This window comes from Taeniopygia guttata, chromosome 5 (assembly GCF_048771995.1).
Source record: "Taeniopygia guttata chromosome 5, bTaeGut7.mat, whole genome shotgun sequence".
Lineage (NCBI taxonomy): Eukaryota > Metazoa > Chordata > Aves > Passeriformes > Estrildidae > Taeniopygia > Taeniopygia guttata.
In genome coordinates this window covers 29,679,775-29,705,307 of record NC_133030.1, presented here as the reverse complement: position 1 = coordinate 29,705,307, position 25,533 = coordinate 29,679,775, and the positions used below count along the sequence as shown (strand labels likewise).

Below are 25,533 nucleotides of genomic sequence, written 5' to 3'. Positions count from 1 at the left end.
GCTGACGGCAGAGCTCTGGGCATGTTCTCCGCGAGGCGCTCCCCCGTGCGCTCGGCTCGCCGGGTTACCGGGGCCGGCCGCGGTCCCGCCCCGCCCGTCGGAAGTGAGGCGCGGGGGGCGGGGCGCGGCCCGGAAGCGAGCGGGGCCGGCTGCGGGCGGCGAGGAGCGGTGGCGGAGCGCGGGCAGCGCTGCCGTGCAGGTCCGTCTGTCGGCGGGGCGGGCGAGGGCGCCGGGCCGCGCTGGGGGCCGGGCGCGCTGTGCCACCGGGGGCGGGCCGGGCCCGGTGTTTGGGCGAGCCCTGCGGCACACGCCCGCGGGCCGGGGAGGGTCCCTGCCGCTGCCCGCAGCGCCGGGCCTGGGCGGCTGCCGACACCGAGCGGGGTCGGGCCGGGGCCTGAGCCGCAGCCGCAGCGCCGCGGAGGCCCCCAGGGGCTGGGACCGCTGCCCCGGCCCGAGGCAGGGCTGAGCACGGGGGTGGCGGGGGTGCCCCCAGAGCCGTGGCAGCTACTTCTTGCTGTCACTTGAAGGAGAAAGCACGGGTTAACCGCGCCGCGTTTGTCTGATCGATGCTTGCTTTGCTTTCTCTTCTGAGAGCAGCTTGCTTGGCGTGTCGCCTCTGTTTGTTAGGCTAAATGTAAGCGCATGACAGCGACAGTTCTAACTCCTGTTCTGACCTACGAAAGCCAAAGGAAGCAAGGAAAAACTTTTTTAGACAGGCTGTTTTAACATTAACAGCTTCATTAGGAAAAAAAAATGTCTTGGTGAGTCCCTTTTCAGGTAAAACAAGCAAAGTTTTAATTTGTGTCTGTTTATGCACAGTTCATTTATAAATTTCATTCGTTCATAGTTATGTTTCAAATAAAAAATTCATTTATTTAGAAATAGAAAATAAAGTTGTTTGGGAAGATGTCCTGAATCCATTTTCAAAAGAAACTGTTTTAACAAACCATAAATTTTGAGGTCTGTCATTCAAACTTTGTGCGACTCTTCCATTAGTTACTCCTCCCTGTCTTCTGATTCTCTCTGCTCATCAGTAGCTGAGGTTTTTTTGTTTGGTGGATTTGTGCTTTCTTTACCAGTCTATAAGTAGGATTTTGTGGTTGGTGTTTCATTTTGGTTTTCTCTATTAATTTAATTAGAATTTTAACATGCTGCTTTGTGAAAAATCTCATTCTGATAGTCCACATCTCGTTGAAAATTTTCAGTTTTTTCCATTGTGGTTGTCCTGTCACTTAGAATTACTACCAGTAGCAGCCTTAAAACAACACTGTTTTCATTCTGTAGCCCAACCAAAGACTTAGAGTAAAATTTTAAAAGTAGGAGCAATGTAATTAATATTCATTTTCATCTAATTTGACATTTAAATTATACTTTAAATTAGATATGCCTTATTTTTAATGGCAAATCTGGAATGGAACTATTTTAGTGAATACTGTGTTCACTTTCTTTTTCCAAACAGTTTGCATGCTCCCAGTAGACTTGTTAAATTGGTGTGGCTTCCTATTGGATCTTCAGTAAGTTAGCTGCAAAAGTTAGTAAGCACTGTGCCCTGGTCTTGTTAGGTGCATATTTATTCATAAATAGATGAACAGCTTCTGTTCTGTTTATGAAAATAGGCTTAGCTCTCTCCTTAAGGATGATGCTGTCTTGCAGCACTTGTGTCTTGCTGCTGCCAGAAGTGAGAGGCTTTGCTTTGTGATGTCCTCTGTTGTAAGAGTTTTTCAAGATCTCTCAATACATAAGCTGAGTATACTAAAGCAACAGAAAAATATTCTTGTTTTTGTTTCCTGGATTTAGTTTCTTCCATTTTAGTAAATAAAATTACTATAAAGATTTCTGGTGAGTGCTGGAATTCACACAGGGTAGGAGCCACTTGGGATGGACTGGCACTCCACCCTTGAGGTGTATTCGTTATTTATTTTTTATGTGACCAAGTCTGTGATTTGTCTAGGCCTGCTCATTTTCTCTTAAAATTATGGGGCTCTTTCCCCATTTAGTTAGGTCAGTCAGACTTCTTTCCCCTGTATTGCCGTATCCTCATTTGTTATGGAACATACAGTTCACATAGGAAAATTTTCTCATCTGACTTTCTTATGGAAGAACATATAAAGCTGTTACATACATGTAGCATGTAGATGTAGCTGGTACATAAAGGGAACTGAATGCATGTTAGTTGCTGAGGCTCAGCTGACATACTGTCTTGCATAGCACTAGGTCACTCTTGCAAGATCACACTGTTAAGGATATGTCTAGATTTGAAATAGTCAAGTGTAACACAGTCATCCTTGAAAAGTACTGTTAAATTTATCAGCAGTCCAAAATAGAACAACTTGAAGCAATTGTGCTCTGCTGAGATAAAACATGGAAGTTGTACTGTGAGCAAGTACGCAATGCTTCTCATTTATTGCACAAGAAGGAATGAAGAACTGTATATATTATTAGTTCGTTGCTGACTGATTTCTGTAGCTGATGGACTAATTTGATAATACTTAGACTCTTATTTTTGCTGGAAAATCCCTTACATGACCTCTTAGTAGACGTGATAGTTTGGTATCATGGTTAAATACAGAATTGTTGTCTTTGCTATATGTGAACTCCTGAAACTGTAGTAGGGAGGGGAGGGAAAAGCTGTTCATGTTAAGAACAAAGGCTTTTTACACATCTCTTTCCTTTCAGCATCTCAAGAAGAAAGGTCCATTTTGTGTGGAAATAAGTGATTCCCAGAGGACTGTCCCAATGACAGAGCTGTCTGCACATTTACCCCAGTTTCAGCATGGGCAGCTGACAGAAAACTTCCCCGATACCCACCTCAGCAACACCGTATGTAACAACAATTTTAGTACCTGGTAGCAGTTAAATGGGGATGAATAGTTTGTTTGGATTCATTTTATCTTTCTGAACTATTGTGGTGATAAGCAGTGCCAAAAGAAATATACTGCAAAATATATGATGTTCTAAATTCATTTTTATGTACAAATAAGACCTTCCCAGTTTAAAGTTGGTTGTTGGAGTGACCAAACCATCAAGGACTAAAAAAAAGGGTCAAACACTCTGGTATCAAACACTGACATTTACTGTATTTAGTGGGCTCTTGGTCTGCTTAGTTCACAGGTTTCTCAGTCAGGGTTAATTTTAGTCTAGGTAGAGCTTGAAGTCTGGGTTTTGTTACTGCTATTGCTGGAGGACTGTTCCTATGCAGGAAGAACATCTGTCTTGTCTTACTTGTGAATAATTTTCGAGGTGCTATCCTGGTTATTGAGGGTTTGGGTGAGGAGGAACTCAAAACATGAAGTCTTATATGATTCTGAGCGCATACTTGTTGCTAAAACTATACCATTGTACCCTATGTATTTTGGAAAAATCAGGTTTAGATGCTCTACTTGGGTGTGGTGCTCAGGCTCTTAGACTTGTCACACTATTCTTTGTTCCTGCAATAGCTCTTGAATATCAGGTTTCCTTGTGGCAAGGAAATGCTTTTGTGAGGCTGGGCCACTTGTGGGCATGTCTATAGCAGTAATTCAAGAGAATGTTCCGATTCCTGCTTGAAGTCTTCTGTACAATTAGCAGTTTAAATAGAATTTTGAAAAATCCTCAGATAAGTACCATGCTATATCAATAAAAATATAAAACATTTGAAAAATTAAAACAGAAAAGTGAGAACTCTCCTACTGCATCCTTTATCCTTTTACTTCAGAGGGAATTAAAAATGTTTCTTTTCCTCTTGAACAGTTGAGAGATTAACTGGTATTGAACATTTCTGCCAGATTAAAAAAGGAGACCTCAGTAATAACCTGTGGGCTCACTGTCCTTGCAGATAACTTGGTGGTGCTCCTTACCAGCAAAGGGTTCTATGTTCTTCTCACTGACTGTACTGATGAATAACTGCTACTTGTGCTTTTCCTTTCCATGTTTAAGTAACTGTTGTTTTGATACTAAGTCATAATGATGTTGCTCCTCTTTCTACATCTACTTTGTTTCTGTACACACCTACGAAGGTCCTTTCCTGCTCAAGTATACTAGCTTCAGTGGCTAGCAAGTCAGCATGTGAAATCACTAAATACTATAATTTGCCATCTCTTCTTCTAGTCACACACTAAGAGTCAATCCAGTCTTCACTATCTGCCACTGCATAATGACCTTTTAACATTGGTGGTGTATGTGAGAACCGATGAAGTCCATACCCACTGTCAGGCATGATGGTCTGCTCCTGAAGGAAAAATCTGGATTTAATAGCTAAAAACTTCTTATCAAATATGTTATGTTTTTATCTCTTGGTCCAGGGACATTGGTCTGGGTTTGCTATTAACTATTTTCGTGATAGGGAAAGAAAACACTATCATTTGCTTTTGATATTGTTTATTCGCCTGAAAGCGCGTAGTTAGTAACTTACATTTGCTTACGGTGTTACAACAGGTGTTACTGACTTTTTAGCTTCAGAGTTTTCACTTTTAACTATGTCTGAGGAAAGTGAAGAATCTGTTCCTTTGCTTCCACTTCAGCAAGAGTCCATGGCCTCTGCTCTGTTTAATACTGATCAGGTAGGCTATAAGTGCACTTTGTTCTTTTAAGCAGTGGGGCACGCGCATGTCACTTTTAGCTACACTTTAGTAGCCTGAAAGGACAACTTATTTTCCAGCCTTAAGTGCAAATGAGAGAATAACTTGTGTAACTCTTGATGCTGATCTGGTTTTCATACGCTGTGTTTTCGTATGTAAAGGCCTTTTTTGATTGCATCTTTGTACCTGACTAGTGAAGGGAGTAAAATTATACATATTGGTCCAATTTCTTCCGGTTTTCTCTTTGTTTGATATAACAGGTTTTTGTAGTGGTGTGCTTAGTTGATCAACTTTTCCTTTGGATGTTTTTGTTTTGCTCTGTGAAGCTGTAGATTTTTAACTTATTTCAATATATTTCTGTTCCAGAGATGGGGTAAGTGCTCCCTCATGCAAGACTGTTATTAAAGCAGAGAAAAAGCAACACATTTGGCAAGTGTGCAGAAACCTAAGTACTTGGTCTGCTCTGCTTGTGCAGAGTTCCAAGGCTCTGTTCATCTCCAGTATGTTGTTACTTATGATCATCTTAGGCAGTTTATTTAGATGGTTAAGTTTATTGTTGTCTTGGTGTAGACTGAGAAAGGGAGTATTTTACTATCAAAGTGAAAAATGTTACATTTCTGCTATAATCTGTACAGAAATAGGTTTAGTTGTAGCCAGCATTTCAGATTAATTAAACATGATCTCTTTATTTGCAATCTCCCTTATTCCCATTTCTATCTGACTTTCAATAATTGTATGTGAAGACTTTATGCAAAATGCCAAGTGATTTATAATAAATTTTTCATTTAGTAAGAAATAATTTTGATCCCAGCATCTTTTTCAGTACGTATTTGAAATTAATGATACTAAATTCAAACTAAGGTTAAAACCATGACTCTAAAAATCTAGGTGTATCTTAGTTTTAATTGTTTAATTTAAATAATTTTAGTTTGGATGTTTTTCTCCTCTTACATTCCATTTTCTTATTGAAAAATGAAACTGATTTTCTTAGAGGACAGATCTCGAAACCTTGCTGAGCTTGATCCAGAGGATACCACAAAAAAAGGAAAGAAACAGGCCGAGCATTTGGTGCATATTGTTACTTTGTACTGCTTTATAAAAGCAACTTTTTCATGAGTTGGGGAAGTTGTAAAGCTTCAACCAGGGTTTTAGCAGTGTCACTATTTACAGTTCAAAGTCCAGGGACTTGTGCTCCTTAATCACTTAAGTGCTTTTAAAAACCCCACTAGAAGTTTCTGAGTGTGTACGTACCATCTTGTCTTTTCTGAGGATGGGGCTGGGAAAATTCTGTAGAGAGAATCTCTAATATTATTATTGATTTATCGGAGAACTGAAGTGAATTAGTAAGATACGAGTCAGTAGTTATGTTTGGAAATGCTACTGAGATCAGGTAACTAGACTTTAACATTGCACATTTAAGGAAAAAACTACCCGAGAGGAATACTTAAGGAAAAAATCATTAGGTTATTTTCAGCGCCCTGTCTTATGTCCAGATCAATTTTAAGAAAACTGAATGATATTTTAAAGGTATTGCAAAAGGTATCATCTTTCAGTTTATTGTACACTTTAATCTAATGCTGCTTTAGTGCACTTAGTCAAACAGAACTGTTCTGCAGGAAGTAATTCAGAAGAAATATGATTAATTTTGTAAGGAAACAAAAATATTTTTATCTCCTATATTAAACCTCTTGAATTTGAACAGTAACAGCACTGATTTTGCAAATGGTAATGCACTAAAAAAGTGAGTGGTCTATATCAACTGTCACCTTTTAGTGCTTGTTTAGAGTGTCTGGTAATCATTTAATTTCTTTGTAGTCTAGAAAAAATAAAGCATAGATTACTCTCCTGTTGTGCTCTCTGTATGTGCACACAATGTATAAAAGGTGAATGCCCCCTGGTCATGGTGCTTCTTGAAGAGGGTGCAAATTATTTGTGACATCAGGAGCCTGGAGTGCAGGCCTGATCATTTCCTAATAGCTGATGTTCCCAGTTTGTGCTTTTGCTTCCATTGGAAGTTCACCACTGTCTTGGTGTTTCAATTGATGTTTCATATGTTACACTCTTCATGTTTCAGTATTAGGAAGGACAGGAAACTCTTTCATACTTGTGATAAGAGTGGTGAAATTTCTTCGATATCAGTGAAAGGATGTGGCAGTAGTTTCCTTGGGAAAGAAGAAAATCTGCATGCTTAACTTTCCATGCTGAAACCTTGGGATCAAATAGCAGTCTAAAGACAGAATAACCTGAGTTTGATCACCATTTCTGTGTCATTCTTACTAAAAACATGAGAACACCATACCTCATTAAAATTTTTAATATATATTTTACTATATATTATATTAATTTTAATATATATTCTACTCAGTATACTCTAGGGGGGGTAACACAGTAAAGGAAGGAAACATTTTCTTGGGATTTTCATGAGAGGGAATCTTAAATGTCTGTTTGCCATTATCCTTAAGGGTCGATACCGCTCATTCTTGTCAAGTTACAGGCATTCTACTGTCATGCATCCTTTTACCAGCTGTAGTTTGAACCAGGGGAAAAAGATGGTTTTATTAAGCTTTTGAAATTCTGTTTAAAGGAAGGCTCTTGGATGCAACCAGCTTACTTTTGGCTGTTGGTGTTTTTAATGTAAATGTTTCTAACATGACCCTGTGCTCCCATTCTTTTAATAACTGTGATGCAATTAATTACTACTGTTTAAATCCCTGCTGTAGCAAGTGTTCTTGGCAGTAAATATTATCTTACATATTTTCTCCTCAGGGTCATCTTTAGCTTAATGTACAAGCACGTGATTGTGGAGAGTCACTGACGAAACTGATTTTTATGTGTTGCAGAATGACAACAGTGAAAGACGTCGCCATGATAATAGTGAGCGCAGAAGAAATGACAATGCTGAGTCTGAGACTAATGGGCAGCCACAAAGCAACGTTCAGCAGGTGGTGGAGCAAGATGAAGAAGAAGATGAAGAGCTAACACTGAAATATGGGGCAAAACATGTGATTATGCTGTTTGTGCCTGTCACGCTTTGCATGGTGGTTGTTGTTGCAACTATCAAGTCTGTCAGCTTTTATACACGCAAGGATGGACAGCTGTATGTATCAGTACTTTCCCCTATCTTTTTAGTGGACTTAGATAATTTTCTTTAAACTCCCAATTCTTTTGGAGTCTGATTCAAGCAGTGAACTTCCTCTTGCCTCCATTTTCCCCTTCTCCATTCCAAAGATAGTTTTGTTTTATTCCTTCCAGAAACAAGACTCTTCTCTTTGTGGTACTGTTGTCATTTGTTGTTTGGTGACCAGTGGGGATAATCTCTTGGTTGTTACTGCTTGATTCCAAACCTCATCCTCACTTTAATACTTTATCATGCTGTGTGGTATTTATAAAATAAACTTCATCTTGAGCCAAAGCCATTTCCCTTTTACTATGCTAGAATACAAGAGTTTTGGAGAAGGAACAAAACGACTAGTGTAAATGAAGTAACAAATACGCCATGTTCTGGTTTGCCCATGCTGTTTGATAAAGCAATTCAAATGGAAGGGGAATATAACTTCAAGTGGTTCACTTCTGGTGAAGTTATAGAAACTTTCCTGGCAGATGTTTCTGTAGAAGTTTTTGGGATTTTGGTAAAATATTAATGTTGCCAAAAAACCCTAAATTCCTGAAATTCCTGTGAAAGCTGATTTGAGAGAAAGGGGCAAAGGAAGAATACTGAGCCTGTCAGAAACTGCAGCAAGTCATAGAATCACAGAATAATAAAGGGTTGGAATAGACCTTAAAGATCAGTCTAAATGTTCCACTGTGAATACATGCAGACAAAATGATTCAAAGAGTGTTTGGCTTTGAAATGTTTGTATTATATAAGCGTGTCATAAAATGTTTCAATGAAACACAAAGTTCTTCATTTTAGATCTTCGTTGATTGAAGATTTTATTTTGTTGTATGATAAGTGTTTTCTCTCTGTCTCTCCTTCCCACCCCACAATGAAGCAGTTGCCCCAGGAGATTGTATTTCTTTACGAAAAAGTGAGTTGAGCCCATACATTGTGTTGTTGAAATCACAGGGGAGCCTCTTTCATGGTGAATCCATAGTGAAATTCCAGCTGCACTGGGCAGCACATGAGTGGTACCGTGGGAGAGTCGTAATGACACGCAGCATCGGAGTAGCCATATCAAATTCTGGGCAGCTGTGAGCTTTATCTGCTTTACAAAGCAGAAAACTGTAGTGATCTAAGAATGCAGGAAAGGCAGGTCTTCTAAGGAATTCAAGTTTGCCTAATATGATACTATGCCACCTTTCAAGTTTTGCCTTAGTAGAAAGTAGATGTGCTTTTACAGCTCTGACTTGAAAGATTACTGAAGTTTTGTTTGATACTGGCCTCACATACCAGAATCATTCAGTGTTATTTCAGTTGACTTTTTGTTTTTGTAGCATCTACACTCCTTTCACAGAAGACACAGAGACAGTAGGACAGAGAGCCCTGAATTCTATTCTTAATGCAGCCATCATGATCAGCGTTATCATTGTCATGACCATCCTCCTGGTTGTGCTTTACAAATACAGGTGCTACAAGGTAAGCAGTTATGCTAGTTTTATCTGTTAGTACAGATTATTTAGAGAATGGAACAAAATGAAGGCTTATCAAGGATGAGTGAGTAAAAGTAGCAGAACTGGTGATTTAATTCACAGTTTCAATTTTGTTGCTTCTGTTCATTTGGCACAAAGCAGGGCAAAGGCCCAGTGCTATCACTGCCATCTGTTCTGTCAGAAATAGGGTGACATTGCTTCTATTCTTTTGAAATTTTCATGCACTCAAATCTTTCTGTAGTCAAGATATACAAAGGACAGACGGTCCTATTCTGTGGGCCCCCCCTCTCCCTGTCTGTCCCCAATAGAGATGTCTCCCATCAATGTGTGTGGCTGTACCCACCAGGCAGTATTCGTATGGCAAACACAGAGACTTTATGTAAGGCTCTTTGTGAAAGGGTTCAATCTTGTAATGATGTCACCTAGGCAAGTCCAGGCTTAGCATAATTAATTGCAGTGCCACTTGCATGGGAGGAGCTGTCCATGAAAATTCCTGTTTTGTTTTGGTCTTAATGATCCATTTGATAAGGCTTAACCTAATAAAACTTCACAGTATACAGTCAAGACCTTGAATCAGTTGTAAAACACATTGTGGATTCAAAGGTTTGCTTTACTTAATTTTGTTTTCCAGAGGGAACAGTGGTTTTGGTCTTTATGTCTGTGGGTGAAACCCCTTTACAAATTATCTGTAGAATGACAGGGGAAATGATTTTTGCCTGATTCTGTATACATTGTGGAATACTAACTTTTAATATATGGACCTTCACTTTTATCATAGTGTGGTGTTACATCTGAACTGACAAAGTGTTCTTGCTAAACTGACAATTCTCTTCTTTCTAATGAAGTCAAATACTGTGCTTCTACTAAGTTCCTTAGTAGCCACTTGGTTCTCCTCAGATGCTGAAGGCAACAGCTAGTTTTTACTAAGCTTTTCAAATTTCTGGTTTGCTTCTTAACCTTTTAAAGCACAGCACATTTTCCTTACAAAAAAAATTGTTTTAATAAAAATTACAATTATTACATACCATAGATTTCCTGTGGTTATATTTTATGCTAAATGATTAACTTATTTTTAAATTTCCTGTCAGAGTATTTCTATGCTGCTATATCAGAATGCATAGAAATACAGAAATGTAGTTACCTGCAATTGAGTTCTATTTTACAAGCAGTTCTATCTGTAGATTGTAGTCCAGATTATGGGGAATGGAATTTATAATGAAAGAACATTAGGTCTTCATCTGGTACTGATAATTTGCTTATCCTCACAAGATTTTGATCTGAAAACTCTTTCGAAGAAAGGAAATACTGCTTCAGCTTCACTATTGTTAGTTTCCTGTGTTTGTCTTGTAAGTAATACGTTAAGCATGATCCTGATTCTAGCTCCTCAATCTAACCAGAAACAGCATCTTTGAAGGGGATTGTATTTGATTAGCTTTTTATTTTTAATTTATTGTTCTTTGCATTCTTCATTATTTCACTCTGCCTAAACAAAGTCTGACTGCTGTAGCTCATTTTAATTCTCTGCATCCTGCATCCTTAATATTTATTCAAGCTGTAGCAGGTAAAGCCAAATTTGTACGAGCAATCAATTAGCATCAAAGTTGTTGTTAAATAACGAATGAAAGTTCTTTAATGAGAAGGCAAAAAAGCTGTTGTGGTACCCTGCTAGGAAAACAGCGAGCAAAACTTAGTAGTGCTCTGGAAAAGTCACTTGTAAGAAAAGAGACCAGTGATCTGGAAAATGCTATAGTAAATGAGATGTATACTGAGTATAAAGCAGATATCTGTGTGTAAAATACCAACTTGGGTCAACTCTTGAAACTACCTCCTCTATCTCTGTTGACAGTAGTTATGCAAGGTGTGTGTAGAAGTTTGCTGGACTATGGCCTTGGTGTTTGACACTGTCAGCATTCACAACTTTTCTAGGATGAAACATTACTATTCACTTTATTTTCTTATGTGATAGGAGTTTAAGAGCTTATATTACAAATACAAAAACTACAGGTAGAAGTCACTAAAGAGCTTTCTTTGCTGTTTTCTTAAGGTAGTTTCAACTGATTTTACAGAGGAATAAAATCATTCTTTTTAGGTCCCTGCTTAGTAGCTTTACAAGTTGTTCGAAAATTTGGTTCTGTTTGAATCAATATATACTGATACTCACCTTTGAAAGGTTCTTTCTCCCACTTGCTGTGAGTGGTAAAAGTTTGAAATGCTGAGACAGATACTTTGGCAGTTTTCCTGTAGCATCTTTACAGGCACCATGCTTACTGCATGAGGGAATTTCTCAGGTCTTTTTGAGAACATACTAGTAAAAGCCAGTCTGTTAGACTAGGAGGTTAAATGACAGGCTTTATTAAGTTGAAAGTTAAATTTAAACCTCTTTGGAGAAGCAGTGTGAAGGAAGAGAGTGCCTGCTTCAAAAATGGCCAAAAATTTTTAAAATGCATCATTAGACTCAATGTACTAAAGTACTAGCTGTAATGGCTGGATTCTTAATTTGTCAGAAAGTCATGGTTGCATCACATAAGTGTGATTCCTTTAGTCTTTGTGCATATGCACTTTACTTTTAAATTAATTTTTTCTAAATATTTTAAGAACATAATATGTGTTCTACTACACATCTTTAGGAAGAGGACAGAGAGATAGCATATTTTTTTAACTGCTTCTGAATACTTTAGTCTGGTGTATATATATAGCAAATTTAGCCAGTTAATTTTCCACTAATTGTGTCTGTGGAAAGCAGGATTCCTTATGTAGTTTTGATTTCTAGATTATTGCTTCTGACAGGTTGTCTACTGGGTCAGTTTTTATAAAAGAGATTTTGTGCTGGGACTTTGACAAATATAATGTTCATTCTCAGTTAAGAGATGTTAAGGCATTACTGGAGTTGAAGAGGTCTTCAGTCATGGTTTTTTTCACTTTGCACAATAAATACCAGAAGAGTGCACTTCCGTCAGTGCAAAGCTTTAGTTCCTATCATTTCCAGGTTTAAATCTTTGAGTGCCCCTGCTGAGTACAGCACTGAACTGTTCTTTATTGAATTGTATCAAATTTACAAAATTATGGGTTATGTCTGTAGATAACTGATAGAGAATATCAAAATCTTTATATAGTCATTCCAATGACATTTCAACAAATAAGTACTGAAGGTTTTTCTGGGTTCTAGCATTTAATTCTATAACTACATTCTGAAAATGATTTGAAATCAGAGCAGCACAGAAGTGAATAATGTTTTCCATCTGTGTTCATGCCAGATGATTCTGCTATGTTATAATGCCACTGGTATCAAAATGGTCTAAAAATAGGCAAACAGTAGTTTTCAATCAAGCTAAAGAGCTACTGAAATTTCACAAAGCACTTAAAATTCATAAGTGTAAAGTGAAATGCACTAGTGTGCATAGGCTAAACATGAATGTAGCACCAATCAAAGTGGGAGCTACCTTAAATCATTTTCTTGCTTTAAACAAAAGGAAAAATAACCTTAAAAGCATTTTAATATATGCTAAATTTAAAATAACAATTTTAAAAACATCGTATTGATATCTTCTTCTCCAGGTGATCCATGGTTGGCTTATCATTTCTTCTCTTTTGCTGCTTTTCTTTTTCTCATTCATCTACCTGGGGTAAGTGAACTAAACTATTAATATGCTATTTTTCATGTATCACTTTATGTATGTATTTATTTTAGAACTAGGCCTCGAATCTTAAGGGGAATGATGGTGAGCAACCTATTGCAATAAAATTTTTCATTTTGTATAGGCTGATAGAGTGCACATAAAAGAAAGAGTGATTCATAGGTTTGTAATGCATCTGATTAGGTACAGAAGCTGTCCATCACATGCATCACCAGAATAAACACATCTTGCTTATCAGAATAAGTATATCTTGGGAGGAGCTTTTTCTGATGATATGTCTTCTGATAACTTAATTTTTCATTGACATATGACTCAAGTGCGCTTGTTTACATCATGGCTTTTATTGTTAGCTGTATATGCAAAGGCTGTTTGCATGGAAGTGGTAGAGTAACTGAAAAAAACTACTATCTCACCAAAATATATTCAGTGCTTTTTGTCTCAAATTTTGAAGCATGCTCTTGTCCAGACATCAAGAAAATTCGGCCAAAATACTCAGTATTGTCTAAAATAAGCAGCCTCCTCAGGGTTTGTAACTAGAGTTATGTCATGAAATCATTATATGCTATATATAGTTTTTATGCCACTTGATGACAAGCACTTTTCTTTGAAGAATCTTATTTAATTTGGTCTTTGGAAGGAGAATGTGGGCTTCCCTTCAGTCACCGATTTTTGCTAAAAGTGATCTGTGATGCCTTTTGTGGTCAGTAGTTTCTCTAACCCTAACAATGGCTTTTGAAAGACAAGGCAATTCCTTCATCTGTCCCTCCTGCCTTACAGCAGTATTGGCTTCCTTTTGCCAGAGATTCGGACAGTGAGGGAGCTTGTAGACCAATTATGCATGATGACAGTAAGGGTCATCCTGTTAACACTGTACATCTCAAGGGTCAGCTGACAGCTGCAGAGAACAAGTTTCCTGGAGGAAAGTATTATGCAAATTATAGGGTTCTTAGTGGCTTGATGAGTTGACAGTAGCAGATTCTGCAAAAAGCCTTCACAGCCATTTCTTCCCTGAGTCAGCGGAAATCACCTGTCACTGGCATTTGTCGATTTTGGTTTTACTTATTGAGGTTCTTAATTAGTTTATAGTATTTTATGTGACAAGGACATGGTTCATCCAAAAGTAAAGCTTTTTACTTCAGTGTTTATGGGGAATAATAGAATAAACATGTATCTTTAAAGTTATCAAATCATTCCACAGGCAGCATGTTAGTAGAGAGAGATCTTTGCATCCATTTAAAGATCCATTACAACCTCACAAGTCTGATTATTCTGATTTTTAAAAGTTATGAGCATAATCAAAACAACTGATTTTGTAGTAATAGTCTTTCCTGTCAGCTTCTGCTTTTATTGAGAAAGAAATAAAACCTTAACGAAAATTTTTGAAAAAGCAAAAGAGTTGGTGAGAAGCAAATACTGGCAAAATTAATTCTATTGTGAAGAATAGTTGAGAACTAATTGGAGAAAGAATTTTACATTCATGCCACTACATTGAATATGAAAAATTTTAAAAAGGTATTCTGAAGTCTGTATCTGTAATTTGTTTCCATTGTTTCAAGCAAATGCCATCTATATTGTTTTCCTTTTTTTTAGTGAGGTTTTTAAGACATATAATGTTGCCATGGACTACATTACGGTGGCACTCATGATCTGGAACTTTGGTGTTGTGGGAATGATCTGTATCCATTGGAAGGGTCCTCTTCGGCTCCAGCAGGCATATCTCATTATGATAAGTGCTCTCATGGCCTTGGTGTTCATTAAGTACCTTCCTGAATGGACTGCATGGCTTATCCTGGCTGTCATTTCAGTGTATGGTAAGTTCGGGAGCAAGGCACAGTAGCAGGCCCTGTGGTGGGAATTTCTTTTATTCCCTGACTTTTCCACTTATCTGACTAGACCTTAAAAAAGAAGTGTGTGTGTATCATCCAAAGTACCAGATAAATTGATTACAGACTTCATAAATAAGATAATGGTCCTAAACTGAGATCAGTTCCCTCCAGCTGAAGACTTTGTATTACTGTATGATCTTATCTCCCTCCTTGTTTGCTGGGCTCTCTGGATTCTTTGAGAAGGAGAGCTGAAGTAATTCAAGAGAGGAGAAGATGAGAGAGACACATTATGATCCTTTTTATGGAGGTGGAGAACTTTCAGCTTCTCATTTTCCCCAGGAATCTTTAGAATCCCTTGTACATTCAGAATTTAGGAGCTTGTTGTTTCTGTACAGTCCCATGCAAATAAGGATTTGCCCAACCTGTGAATCGTTCAAATTTGTGGACATAGAAACAGCAACTTGATCCATGCCTGATAATATAGTGAGAAAGAAGGAAGGATTAAGAACAGTTTGCATTGGTCAAAGTAATTTTATATTTAAAAGGATGTGGTTGTGAGATCTGCTTAACTGGCTTTTTTTTTTCCCTTTTATTCATTGTAGTTGTCAAATACTGCTTTTTTTCAGAATAATGGCTGAGAGAAACCTAGATGTAGTTTTTCCATAAAGCTTTAGGGGGCACTGAGCACTTGGTAAGAAGATCACTGTATCCTAAATACCCCTTAATTTCCAGGCAAGACTAAAATTCAGTTACTTAGACATAATTAAAACATTACAGCCAAGTGAAGATGTGCTCTTAATTTGAATTTTTTTGGAAGTGTGTAAGTGTGCTGAATGTGTGCTCTCAACATCACTGATCATGATAAAGATTGAGAATGTGTCCAGATGTAAGTGGAGGGGTTGATAAGATTTGATTAGCTCTGATACATCAGTGTACTCCTTAAGTGTCCTCTTTCTGCAGGGAGAGGAAAATTATCCCTTGTGTATATGCTCATGAATCACAAAGCACATTAAGAAAAACTTCCCATCCCCCAGCCCCATTTCCACCCTTCATACAACTGGAACAAATCTGAGTGCTCCAAGCATTCAGCCTTTATTCGGTGATAGCAAATTGAAATTACTCAAGATTGAGTTCCAAGACCATGATGTAGTTGTTTTGAGTACAGGGGATGTGAGTTTTCAAAGCCTGCAACTCCATTTTTTTACTTGAGTGGGACCAGCAGTGGTGCTGGGGCAGTTGGCTCAGGTGCAGAAGCCCTGCTCTGAGCAGCACACAGCTCCTGACAAGTCAGCTGTTCCTTTCAGTGTCAGATTGAGTTTCAAATTAATTTAAAGACGTATTGTGAATGGACAAAGTGCAAAAGGCAGTAGCCGTGTTGGAGCTCTCTATCCCAATATGCCTGTTTCACAGCAATTAAGTAAGCGTCACCTATTGTCTTAAAATTTCTTTTAGCATTAAACTTAGATTACAAAAAGATTTCCTGGTAGAAGGCAAGCTTGGGTATTTCCAAGATGGTAATTGAAGAGTAGCTTTCTTGAATTATTCACAGGTCAACATATAGGCATGGTACATTTGCAGTTGCATAATATCTGAAGTGAGGAATATAATGTTTTAAAATTTGTATGCATATTACAGTAATATGTAAAATAGGTTGCTTAACTGAGAATATTAAAAAGCATTGCTGTAGGATACTGAATTGTGGCCAATGGCTGTCTGAAATCTTCATTCAGGGTGCATTTTCTCACATCAAATCTCTCCAAGTGTTATAGAAAAGAAACGTAACTATGTCTGCAGGGATGTAAGATCTGTTTGCTTTTCCATTCAGATTTGATTGCTGTCCTGTGTCCTAAAGGTCCTCTTCGTATGTTAGTTGAAACAGCTCAAGAGAGAAATGAAACTCTGTTTCCAGCACTTATTTACTCCTGTAAGTACATTTTGTTAAATTCTTTAAGCCTGCAATCACTCACTCATCTGAGCAATCTTTCTCATTTTTCTGGGTTTTAATTAAGATGCTTTTCAGTTGAATTCTTGATCTGTTCACTTGGGTCACAGTTTTTGTTTCACTGTTGACTGAAAAATGTGGAACATCATCTGACTGAAACATTTCAAGATAAGAACCAGCATGTTTTGTTCCTAAATACAAACAGGAAGAATGGTAACAGACCTTGTTTTGAATAAAGTACTATGTCCCTAGGCTGTGAATTAAGCCTGTTCAAAGGGGGCAATTGTTTCCAGAAAATATTTACCAGCTTTTGGTCCTTAAATAACCTGTGTCTTAGTATAAGAAATGTGAGAAATTACTAGAAAGAGGTTTGTTTGTGTTACTGTTTTCTCAGTGGCTTGTCCTTTTTGGTAAATTGTTTTTCTCTGCAGTTGTGAAAAATAACCTATTGAATTAAAGTTGCTGTTGTGACCTGTGTATCAATTAGTACATGATTCCATTGTTTCTGAAGTTCCATGTTGCTACTCATAGTCATGTGGATAACAGTGAAAGAGGCTAATCGTAAGTCATTTTGCTACTGGTGCTCCAGACAGGCCTGTATATGGAAGCAGGAAGTGTGGTGCAGACTGACCACTTCAGGGACAAGCTTACAGTGGAGAAAGGGGAGGATTTTCTTTATCTGTCACACTTGCACAGCTTCAGTAAAATGTGGCATAGCTGCCTGTTACTCTGCTTTGTGAGAGAAGAGGTTAACACTGAGAGCTTGAATTAAAATATACCTTTTATATGTAACATTTGATTACCTCCAGATTGGAGGATTTTTTGTGATGGTGAAGGCAGAGAACAATTAACTTTGATGTAGATACTGCCTTTGAATTGACATAACTCTGTAACAGTGTTTAGGGACCTTTTTACTTGCAGATAAAAGAACTGATTAACGAAATAAAAAGAAGTTGATTTTCAGGATGAGCCTTATATGTAGAAGTAATTTGTCTGGCAACAACTGTTACCATTTTTTTTCAAAATCTAGTAGAAATGGTATTTTATTCACCAGTTTTTTTAAATGTGTTGTTGCTGGTACTGACTGTGTTCGAGATATTATTGTGCTTTAAGGAGAGTAAAATTGCCTGTTGGAAAAGATAGCTTTATCCAAAAAAAAAACATGAAAAATGAGAAATAATGGATTGATGCTAACACTGTCTCAGAATTTCATACATCTGAAGATACAATTAGCTATAGTGTTGTGGTTTGGATTTCTTTGATAGCAACAATGATATGGCTTGTGAACATGGCTGAGGAAGATCCAGAAGCCCAACGGAAGTCCAAAAACTCCACTTTTGATAAACAAGGTGAGCTTTGCTTTGACAAACTTCTGTCACTGTACTGGAATACATGTTTATGGATACTTGTCTTTTAGTTTTTTAAGAGTCCTGGGTGCTGTAGAAGAGTGAAAACATGGAGTCTAATTAAGAATAATGGATCTGTAAAGACTTGAAAAATTGTTTACTTATTGTGCAGTTGATGTTCTTGTATTCATTTTTCTGGGATCTGGGATGCTGGTGTTGAAATGACTCAATATAAAACTATTAACTGAGCTCAACTGCTTGTCAGACTGGGATGATACAGTATAATACCAATTAATTTATATTTGTGTTGGACACAAATATGCCTAGCCCTTTTGGCTGTGCAGATGGTGTTTAAAACATGGAGTTTATCTATATGTGTTACTGAAGCAGAGTGCAGTTTCTGAACTTAACATGCTTGAAGGCATCCATGTATATGTAACTTTCAGTAAAGTTTTCCGTTTTACTGGGAAATTAAGCTGTCAATGGCAACTAAAGAAGCTAATTAAATATTGCATGATAGTTTATTCCTTAAAGTGTGATCTTTGTTAGGTCACCACAGAACTTCCACTTTCATGTGGATGTATTCCTGAATACAAGGACTTGAGAGCAACACATAGGTGCTGTGATTGCAGAGTATATGTTTGACTCCTGAATGTTTAAGTAAATATTAAAATCCTAAGAGGATGTATTGTGATTGTCTGTGCCAGTGTTAGATGTTGCTAAGTATTATGAAATACTTTCTATCTCGATCTTCTGTGGTCTTATATGTGGAGAGACTTTCATGTTCTAGAAGGCACATTTTTGGAGGAGTCTTAAATGCCTTTCTTCCTTTGAGCTCCGGCAAGCCGGACCCAGAATGAAGATGCTGAAGCAGATGATGGTGGCTTTAGTCAGGAATGGCAGCAACAAAGGGACAACAGAATAGGACCCATTGAATCAACACCTGAGTCGCGTGCTGCTGTTCAGGCTCTACCCAGTAACTCTCAAACAAGTGAAGACCCTGAAGAACGTGAGTGTGGACTACTATGTCTGAAAAGCTTACTAAATCTGAAGTTAGTTAGGCATCCTGAGTGCACAGATGTAGGATTCTGTGAGGTATTAGCAAGCTGAAGAGATGCACTTGCTTGTGATGAATACTGATATGCCTCATAGGAATAAGGGTGTTGCTTTTTGATAGCATTTCATTTTGTTGCAGGGGTGAGTAATATTGGCCAAATTGCTCTTTAGTTTGATGCATAGACTCAAAACTTTTGTTGCACAAGCTGTTTTCAGACCATTGCATGGTCAGTTGCATTAGCCTTTGTCTTTTTCATGCAGTGTTCTGCTGTGTATCACCTCTTTTGGATTTTAGGCCCTGTAAATGGAGTCATTAACAGGTTTTTTATTCTGTTAAATTAAACTGCTGTAATCCACTTGGTAGGAAGCAATGTTTAAAACCTGATTGGAGACTGAAATTAATGCAGAATGCCATGGGCTTGCTTAGTTTTCTCCAGTATCTTGCTAAGGTGAAATATCTTTGAAAAGTGTACGATACCAGTACTCAGATACCTGTTTTAACAGACTCATGATTTCCAGTTGGAGTTCAAGCTGCTATTAGAAATGCAAAGCTCTAAATAAATTAGGGTGTGCCTGTTAAGTGATACTGCCATAGTTTAGCAGGTGCAGCTGCTTCCTCTGAAGATCAGGTGCTCCTCTGTTTAAAAATACAGAGACTTCTACTTGAGGAACAGTCTTAAAATTTACTTACTAAAAAAGTCCAAATGCTGCATGCTTCAAATCCTTTTTCATTTCCAGGGCTTAAAAAATAACATTAAGATGCAAAAATTTTAGCAAAGTGTCTATTTCAATTAAATTCTTAACTAAAACTCTTGTCTGGCCAGCTTTCTCCTTCCTGTATTCCTGCAGTGAGTAGTAATGATACAGTCAGACTTGTCAGCCAGCATTAGTTTACTATAAGTGTGGAGCATCCAAGGTCTGTTTCAGCAGTTTAAGGGTGTTTTAGTGCTTAAGAGCTTTTCAGTAATGCACTGTTCTAGGCATTTTATTGGAGGCCTGTTAAAAGAGAGTAGGATTGCCTTTTTTCTTTTATGCTTTTTCTCCCTATTTTATTTTTCCTTTCCCCTCTCCCCCTGCCTTCATAATTAATCAGAATCCACCTATGTTTTGATGTTCTTAGTTTCTCTTAGAACTCCAAAACAAATGTTGGACTGGACTGTAGTGAGGTGGAAAAGTAATTAGTAGGCCAAATGAAAACAGCTGGTCACCTGATACTGGCCTTTCTTAATTAACATTTTGGACTAAAAGCTCAGAATGTGAACTAGCATTCAGGAAATTTTACAGTGCTTGCAGAAATAATTGAGTATTGTGCTTCCAAAGTTGTTACTAAAGTGGTAATTGCTATATAAAAAAATAATAGAGAATGAATTTTCCTAAGTCTCACATCTTGGACTAAGTATCTTGAATTTTTGCCACTGTGATATGCTCTGTACTTACACACAAATGCTTTTAAGAACTACCTGCATAAGAATTCTCCAGGAAAATTGGGAAAGCAGTGGAATATTTTGCAGCTTATAGGTTTCTAACTGGCAAATAATATATCTTGTGCAAGGGCTTTATTTTTCCCCCCTCTCAGCCAGTTTAAAGGAATTACTGTTGAATATGACAAGATAACCAAAAGTGGATACCCTCCACAAATAAAATTACAGATATCTCAGTTTGTATATACTGCACTCAGGAAAATAGTAGTATAGGGAAATTCTAATTAAAGGGTGAATTAATTGAGTAGTGTAGTGTTTCTAAGCCATCTTGTTTCACAGGAGTTTATCACTTGATTCAGGAGTGGTACTAATTTTGAAAATAAATGTTATTTTAGCAAGTCTTGTTAATAGTTAATGTAAATATGTATTATTCCTCAATAATTACTGACATGTAATATTAGTAGACAGATACCTGATACTGCCATACATTCACTTTGCAGGAGGAGTAAAGCTTGGTTTAGGAGACTTCATTTTCTACAGTGTCCTCGTTGGCAAAGCCTCTGCAACAGCAAGTGGTGACTGGAATACAACTTTAGCATGTTTTGTAGCCATATTAATTGTGAGTATAATGTAAAATTATAGTAGGGATAGTTTCTAATGTTTATCAAGGACAAAGTTGTAACTGCTGCATTTTGTCTTTGGTCTTGTTTATTGGGTGACCAGACTGAAAATTGGTGAGGACTTTAGGTGTGATTTTCATTGGCTGTACATCTGTCACTAAAGCCTTTAGTTTAGGAAGACATGAAACATAACCTGTAGCATTAGTATTTATATATATGTATATTTTATCTAATTTTTTGCTTATCAGAGTTCCCTAATTTCTCCCTATGTATTTGTGTTTTGTTTTTTTTTCTTATCCTCAGGGTTTGTGCCTTACACTTCTGCTGCTTGCCATCTTTAAGAAGGCCTTACCAGCTCTTCCAATCTCCATAACCTTTGGGCTAGTTTTTTACTTTGCTACAGATAACTTGGTGCAACCATTTATGGACCAGCTAGCATTCCATCAATTTTATATCTAGCAGACATAATGCTGAAATGGATATCTGTAGCAAATCTGGGAGGAGGAAAAATGGTTTTCCCTCAGTTCTCAAGCAAGACTGAAGTTAAATTCTCAAGATTCCAAGGCAGAATCGTTGCAACTTCTTCTGATGGTGGTTTTTGGTTTGTGTTTTTTCCTGGGACAACTGCTGCACTGGGCACCATATGAATTTTTCTGTGTGAAAGTGGCTTCTTCCTCACAGCCAGTCTAAGCCAGGTGCTGTTATGTCAGAGGTCATCTGATATACATATCTCTGGTAAGAACCACCTGTGTGAAAATTGCTAATGCTTCCACCAGCAATGCGATCTCTTACCACAGGCTGATTGTTTTCACAGCACTGAGGGTGCTCGGGACTTCCTTGGTATTAACAGAGGAAGCTGACAAATCACATGGAACTTGTCCCTGTAACCACTTGAAGAGAGAGAGCCCAATCTGGACTTCTTCAGCAGTGATATTTTGGCAGTGGAATCCCACCTGTGTAATGGGAAAGGACTTTGTAGCAATTCAACAAAGGGAGAAAATACTGTCACTCTAAGAGTGCTCCATGACTTCATAGCCTCTGTGCCTGAGTGTGTTTGGTTTAGTAAATCTAAAACTTTTTTTCTTTTCCCACACTGGAACTAGAGCCTCTTCTCAGTTTTAATACCTTGCATTCTCAAGCATGGAGTGCACCTTCTGTACACCTGCTCTTCTTTATTTAGCTGCTTGGACTGAATTATTTGGCAGTAGAGGATCATAAGGTCCTAATTTGGATCTTAATTCTAAAAGGTTAATAAACTACATTAAAAAAGCAGTTTCGGGACTTACTCTTTGTGCTCTTGCAAATCATTTTGCTAGAACACCATTTCAAACTCCATGTTTGAAAATGGTCACTAACAGCACGGACTGCATCACTGGTGGATGTTCCTTCTGTTGGCATTCTTATGAAATAAGTAGGCATTTGCAGCAATCCCAGATGGAGTTTAGCTTGCCAGCTCTAGAGATCAAAGTGCTATTAGGAGCTCTTTTATTGCATCACTGAAATTCTTGGTCATCTAAAACGTGGTTTAGAGTTCTGTTGACTCAAGTATTGGTCACTCAGCTGTCTTAACACCTCAGGCTGGCAAGGCTTTTTTTTTGTGCAGTATCTTTATTGGTGAGGATGCTTAAGTTAGGTGAGAGATTGCTTAATGTCACCAAGGAGCAAAATTCGTGAACCTCTCCACTTTAATTATCTCTCTTGTGAGGAACTGGTGATTGGCAAAATGAAGGTTAATTCAATATAACTGAAGAGAAGATAGGAGATTTTGAACTTCTTATAAGAAGAGTCTGTTCAAACCTTAAAATTGCTAAACTCTGATTTCTTCTTCATTTGAAAGAGCTCATTTATGAATAATTGCTTGGAAACAAGACGGGTGAAATGAATTTGGTTTTACCATAAATTCTTACTGTGTACAAGTAATGTTTTTTCTTGGGAGCCATAGGGAGTGGATGGGCATTCTATTTTACTTGCATCTTGATACTGGAGTTCTTGCAAAGTAGAGAAACTGTCAAAATCCTAACATTAGCTCCTTTTACCTTTTTTTCCTGGGGTTTTGTTTCAGTGCCTATAGATTTATAGGACTGAAACATCAGAGATGCTCACCAACCATTGCCCAAGTAAAGAAAGACTAATGTGTAAATTTGCTTTAAAACCAAGAAAGGCTTTCTTTGATTGTCCTCAGTAATTTATGTCTTTTCCAGTATGACTTGTTAACTGTAATGTTAGCATTTATATTTTCATAAAATACATTGTCTTGTCTCATCTAAAGTATCATCTCATTTGTGTGCTGATTCATTGTGAATAGCATTAATAAACCAACTATATCAAAATTGCTTACAATGACTTTTCAAGTCAAACTTGTTTGTGTTTTCTAGCTTAAATTACTGTTCCATATTTTGTTGCAATTAAGTCTGACTTAAAACAGGTTGGTTGGTGAGGGTTTTAGGGATTTCTGTTGTCGTTTTTTGTGTTTGGGGTGGGGTGTAACAAGATTTTGAGTTGTTTTTATACCATTGTAACTTGTTCCTTTCCTGAGCATTACATCTAAAAAAATTCCCTCATGTGTTTTATTGGGCATCCCAGTTATAGTTCTATTGCATAGAACTGGTTTGCTAGGAGTTAGCATTGCTGGCATTTGTGTATCTGAGCTGGCTCTCAGTTAAGGGTTGTTACTTAAAAGCAGAAGTCATCTCTCTTACTTCTTTTTTGGCTTCACTATGCACCAGGGGAGCATTAGCTCCATTAACAGTTGCTTTAGAATATGTGGAAATGTACAAAAGCCTTTTCATATACTTGAATGGGTGTTAGATGTGCAACCCAAGGAAGAGCTCAGAACCTTCCGACACTAAACTGCCAGTCTTCCACTTCCTAGAGCTGCTTCTGTTATTCTGAAGTGTTAATTTCTGAGCTAGTGTAGAGCTACAGTGGTGGAGACTATAAAATTTGTATTTAAAGAAGCTGTTTAAGTTTGTGTTTCAATCTCAAAATAAGTTTAGAAGGGAAATTGCTTTTACAAGAAGCGATATGTTAAAGTATACTGCTTATTACCAGGTCTTAGATACACCTTCAAAAACCAGAGGAAATTTTCTAGATGTGCCCTCTCAGGCCAAATCGTGGTAGCTTATGTTTCAGATGAAATCTTGCAGCTAAGGATTATCTCAGAACAGAGGTCCAAATAAGGTTCAGTTGCCAATAGGTTTTGTTTGCATTTGGGTTGTTGCTCACAACAACCTTCACAAGTGTGAAGGTTGTGTCACTTTTCTTTGTATTGAAACACCAATCTAATTTGAGGATTCACCGGGGTTAGATTGTTGTAACTGAAGGATTTCTCATAAGTAGTCTGCATTTTTGAGAGAGTTTCCATTATTATTAAATTAGTATGTCAATGACAGCATATTAGGCTGTAGCTCTGAAAGAGTTATGCTGTAACCTGAGTAGATTCATCCCTTCTGTGCTCAGGCAGATTGACTTGTAGCCGTTGTGTGGCTGTTCCAGTGTTCATACTTCGAAATTGGTTATTACATTAGCTTTCTCTCCCCATTCAGCTTACATCAATAGGTCTCCTTCTTTGGCTAAGATTCAATTCAATATATAAATGAGAAGACATAATAGTTTTCCTAAGATCCAGGCACTTCCATTTGTCTCCTTTTTTTTCCCCTTTCTAAGGGGGGATTTAATCCAGGGCAAAGAAAGAGACCCCTGGAAGCTGATTTTAGAGCAAAGGCTTAGGGTGCTGTTGTACCTGTGTGTGGCTATTATGGTCACACTCAGATTCAAGTGTCATCTGTTTGAGGTGCATCCTGAAGGTGTAAGAATGTGATACTGCAACACATTCACGATAGTTCTGGATGGGTAGATGATGACTTCTTTGAGGCAAAAAAATCAAGGGCTGTGTTCCACTAAAAGCAGCTGATCTCCTCAATGTACGAAGCAGACACAGGCTATTTCAGGCATGGAAGGCTGATGCTTCTCAGATATACAGATATATATCTGTGCCTACAGAGATACAGATTCATGGACTCTGCATCTGTAGATGACAACTCTTCTGCCATTAGTGTGGTCAAGGATTAAATATGCAGAATTTAATTTTGGGTTCATGGTACTGTTCAACAAAACTTATCAAAACATTTTATTTCAAAAATTACTTCTGACAATACTGTTCAAACAAGTGATTAGACTGTGGAGCATGTCTGCGCTGTGATTGAATCTCAGTGGTAACTTGGTCATTGGAAATGTTGACACATGAACTAGAATGGAATTCTTTTACACTCAAAGCATTTGCTGTTTTCTTTTTTATAGACACTGGTTTGTACATAACCTGAATTAAATGTGAATGTTTTTTTAAACACCTTTCCGGTTCTTGATAAGATATGGTTTTGATAGATTAATGCAAATTTTCCTGTAATTGTCTAATTATTAAAATAAAAGTTGCATGGATCATGATTCATCTTGCCTTTACTACATTGTTTTAAAGCCAACACTTAAAGCTCTTGGAGGCATAAGCACTGTAGTTATTTTTATTCAGCATTTAATGAGTAAGA

General features: G+C 37.6%; 1 protein-coding gene across 5 annotated transcripts; it reads left to right on the top strand.

Moving 5' to 3' along the window:
• The first annotated feature begins 73 nt into the window (after positions 1-73).
• Positions 74-25,435, top strand: PSEN1 (presenilin 1). Of its 5 annotated transcripts, none has more exons than XM_072930043.1 (13): positions 123-199; positions 598-761; positions 2,677-2,820; positions 4,500-4,538; positions 7,397-7,653; positions 8,991-9,132; positions 12,702-12,769; positions 14,372-14,592; positions 16,433-16,531; positions 17,815-17,898; positions 18,731-18,904; positions 20,873-20,991; positions 21,296-25,435. In XM_072930043.1, the coding sequence occupies exons 3-13, from the start codon at positions 2,737-2,739 to the stop codon at positions 21,449-21,451; spliced, it is 1,443 nt and encodes a 480-aa protein (XP_072786144.1). In that variant the 5' UTR covers positions 123-199; positions 598-761; positions 2,677-2,736; the 3' UTR covers positions 21,452-25,435. The 5 variants fall into 5 exon arrangements, with proteins under 5 accessions (XP_002200426.3, XP_012429718.2, XP_072786144.1 ...); XM_072930044.1 differs by having other exon boundaries at positions 126-199; positions 4,414-4,538; XM_002200390.7 differs by lacking the exon at positions 598-761 and having other exon boundaries at positions 74-199.
• Positions 25,436-25,533: the final 98 nt, after the last annotated feature.

Coding starts and splice junctions, on each gene's coding strand:
- PSEN1 (XM_002200390.7), top strand. CDS start 2,737: ATGACAGAGCTGTCTGCACATTTACCCCAGTTTCAGCATGGGCAGCTG. Junction 4,539..7,396: donor CTCTGTTTAATACTGATCAG/GTAGGCTATAAG, acceptor TATGTGTTGCAG/AATGACAACAGTGAAAGACG. Junction 9,133..12,701: donor ACAAATACAGGTGCTACAAG/GTAAGCAGTTAT, acceptor CTTCTTCTCCAG/GTGATCCATGGTTGGCTTAT.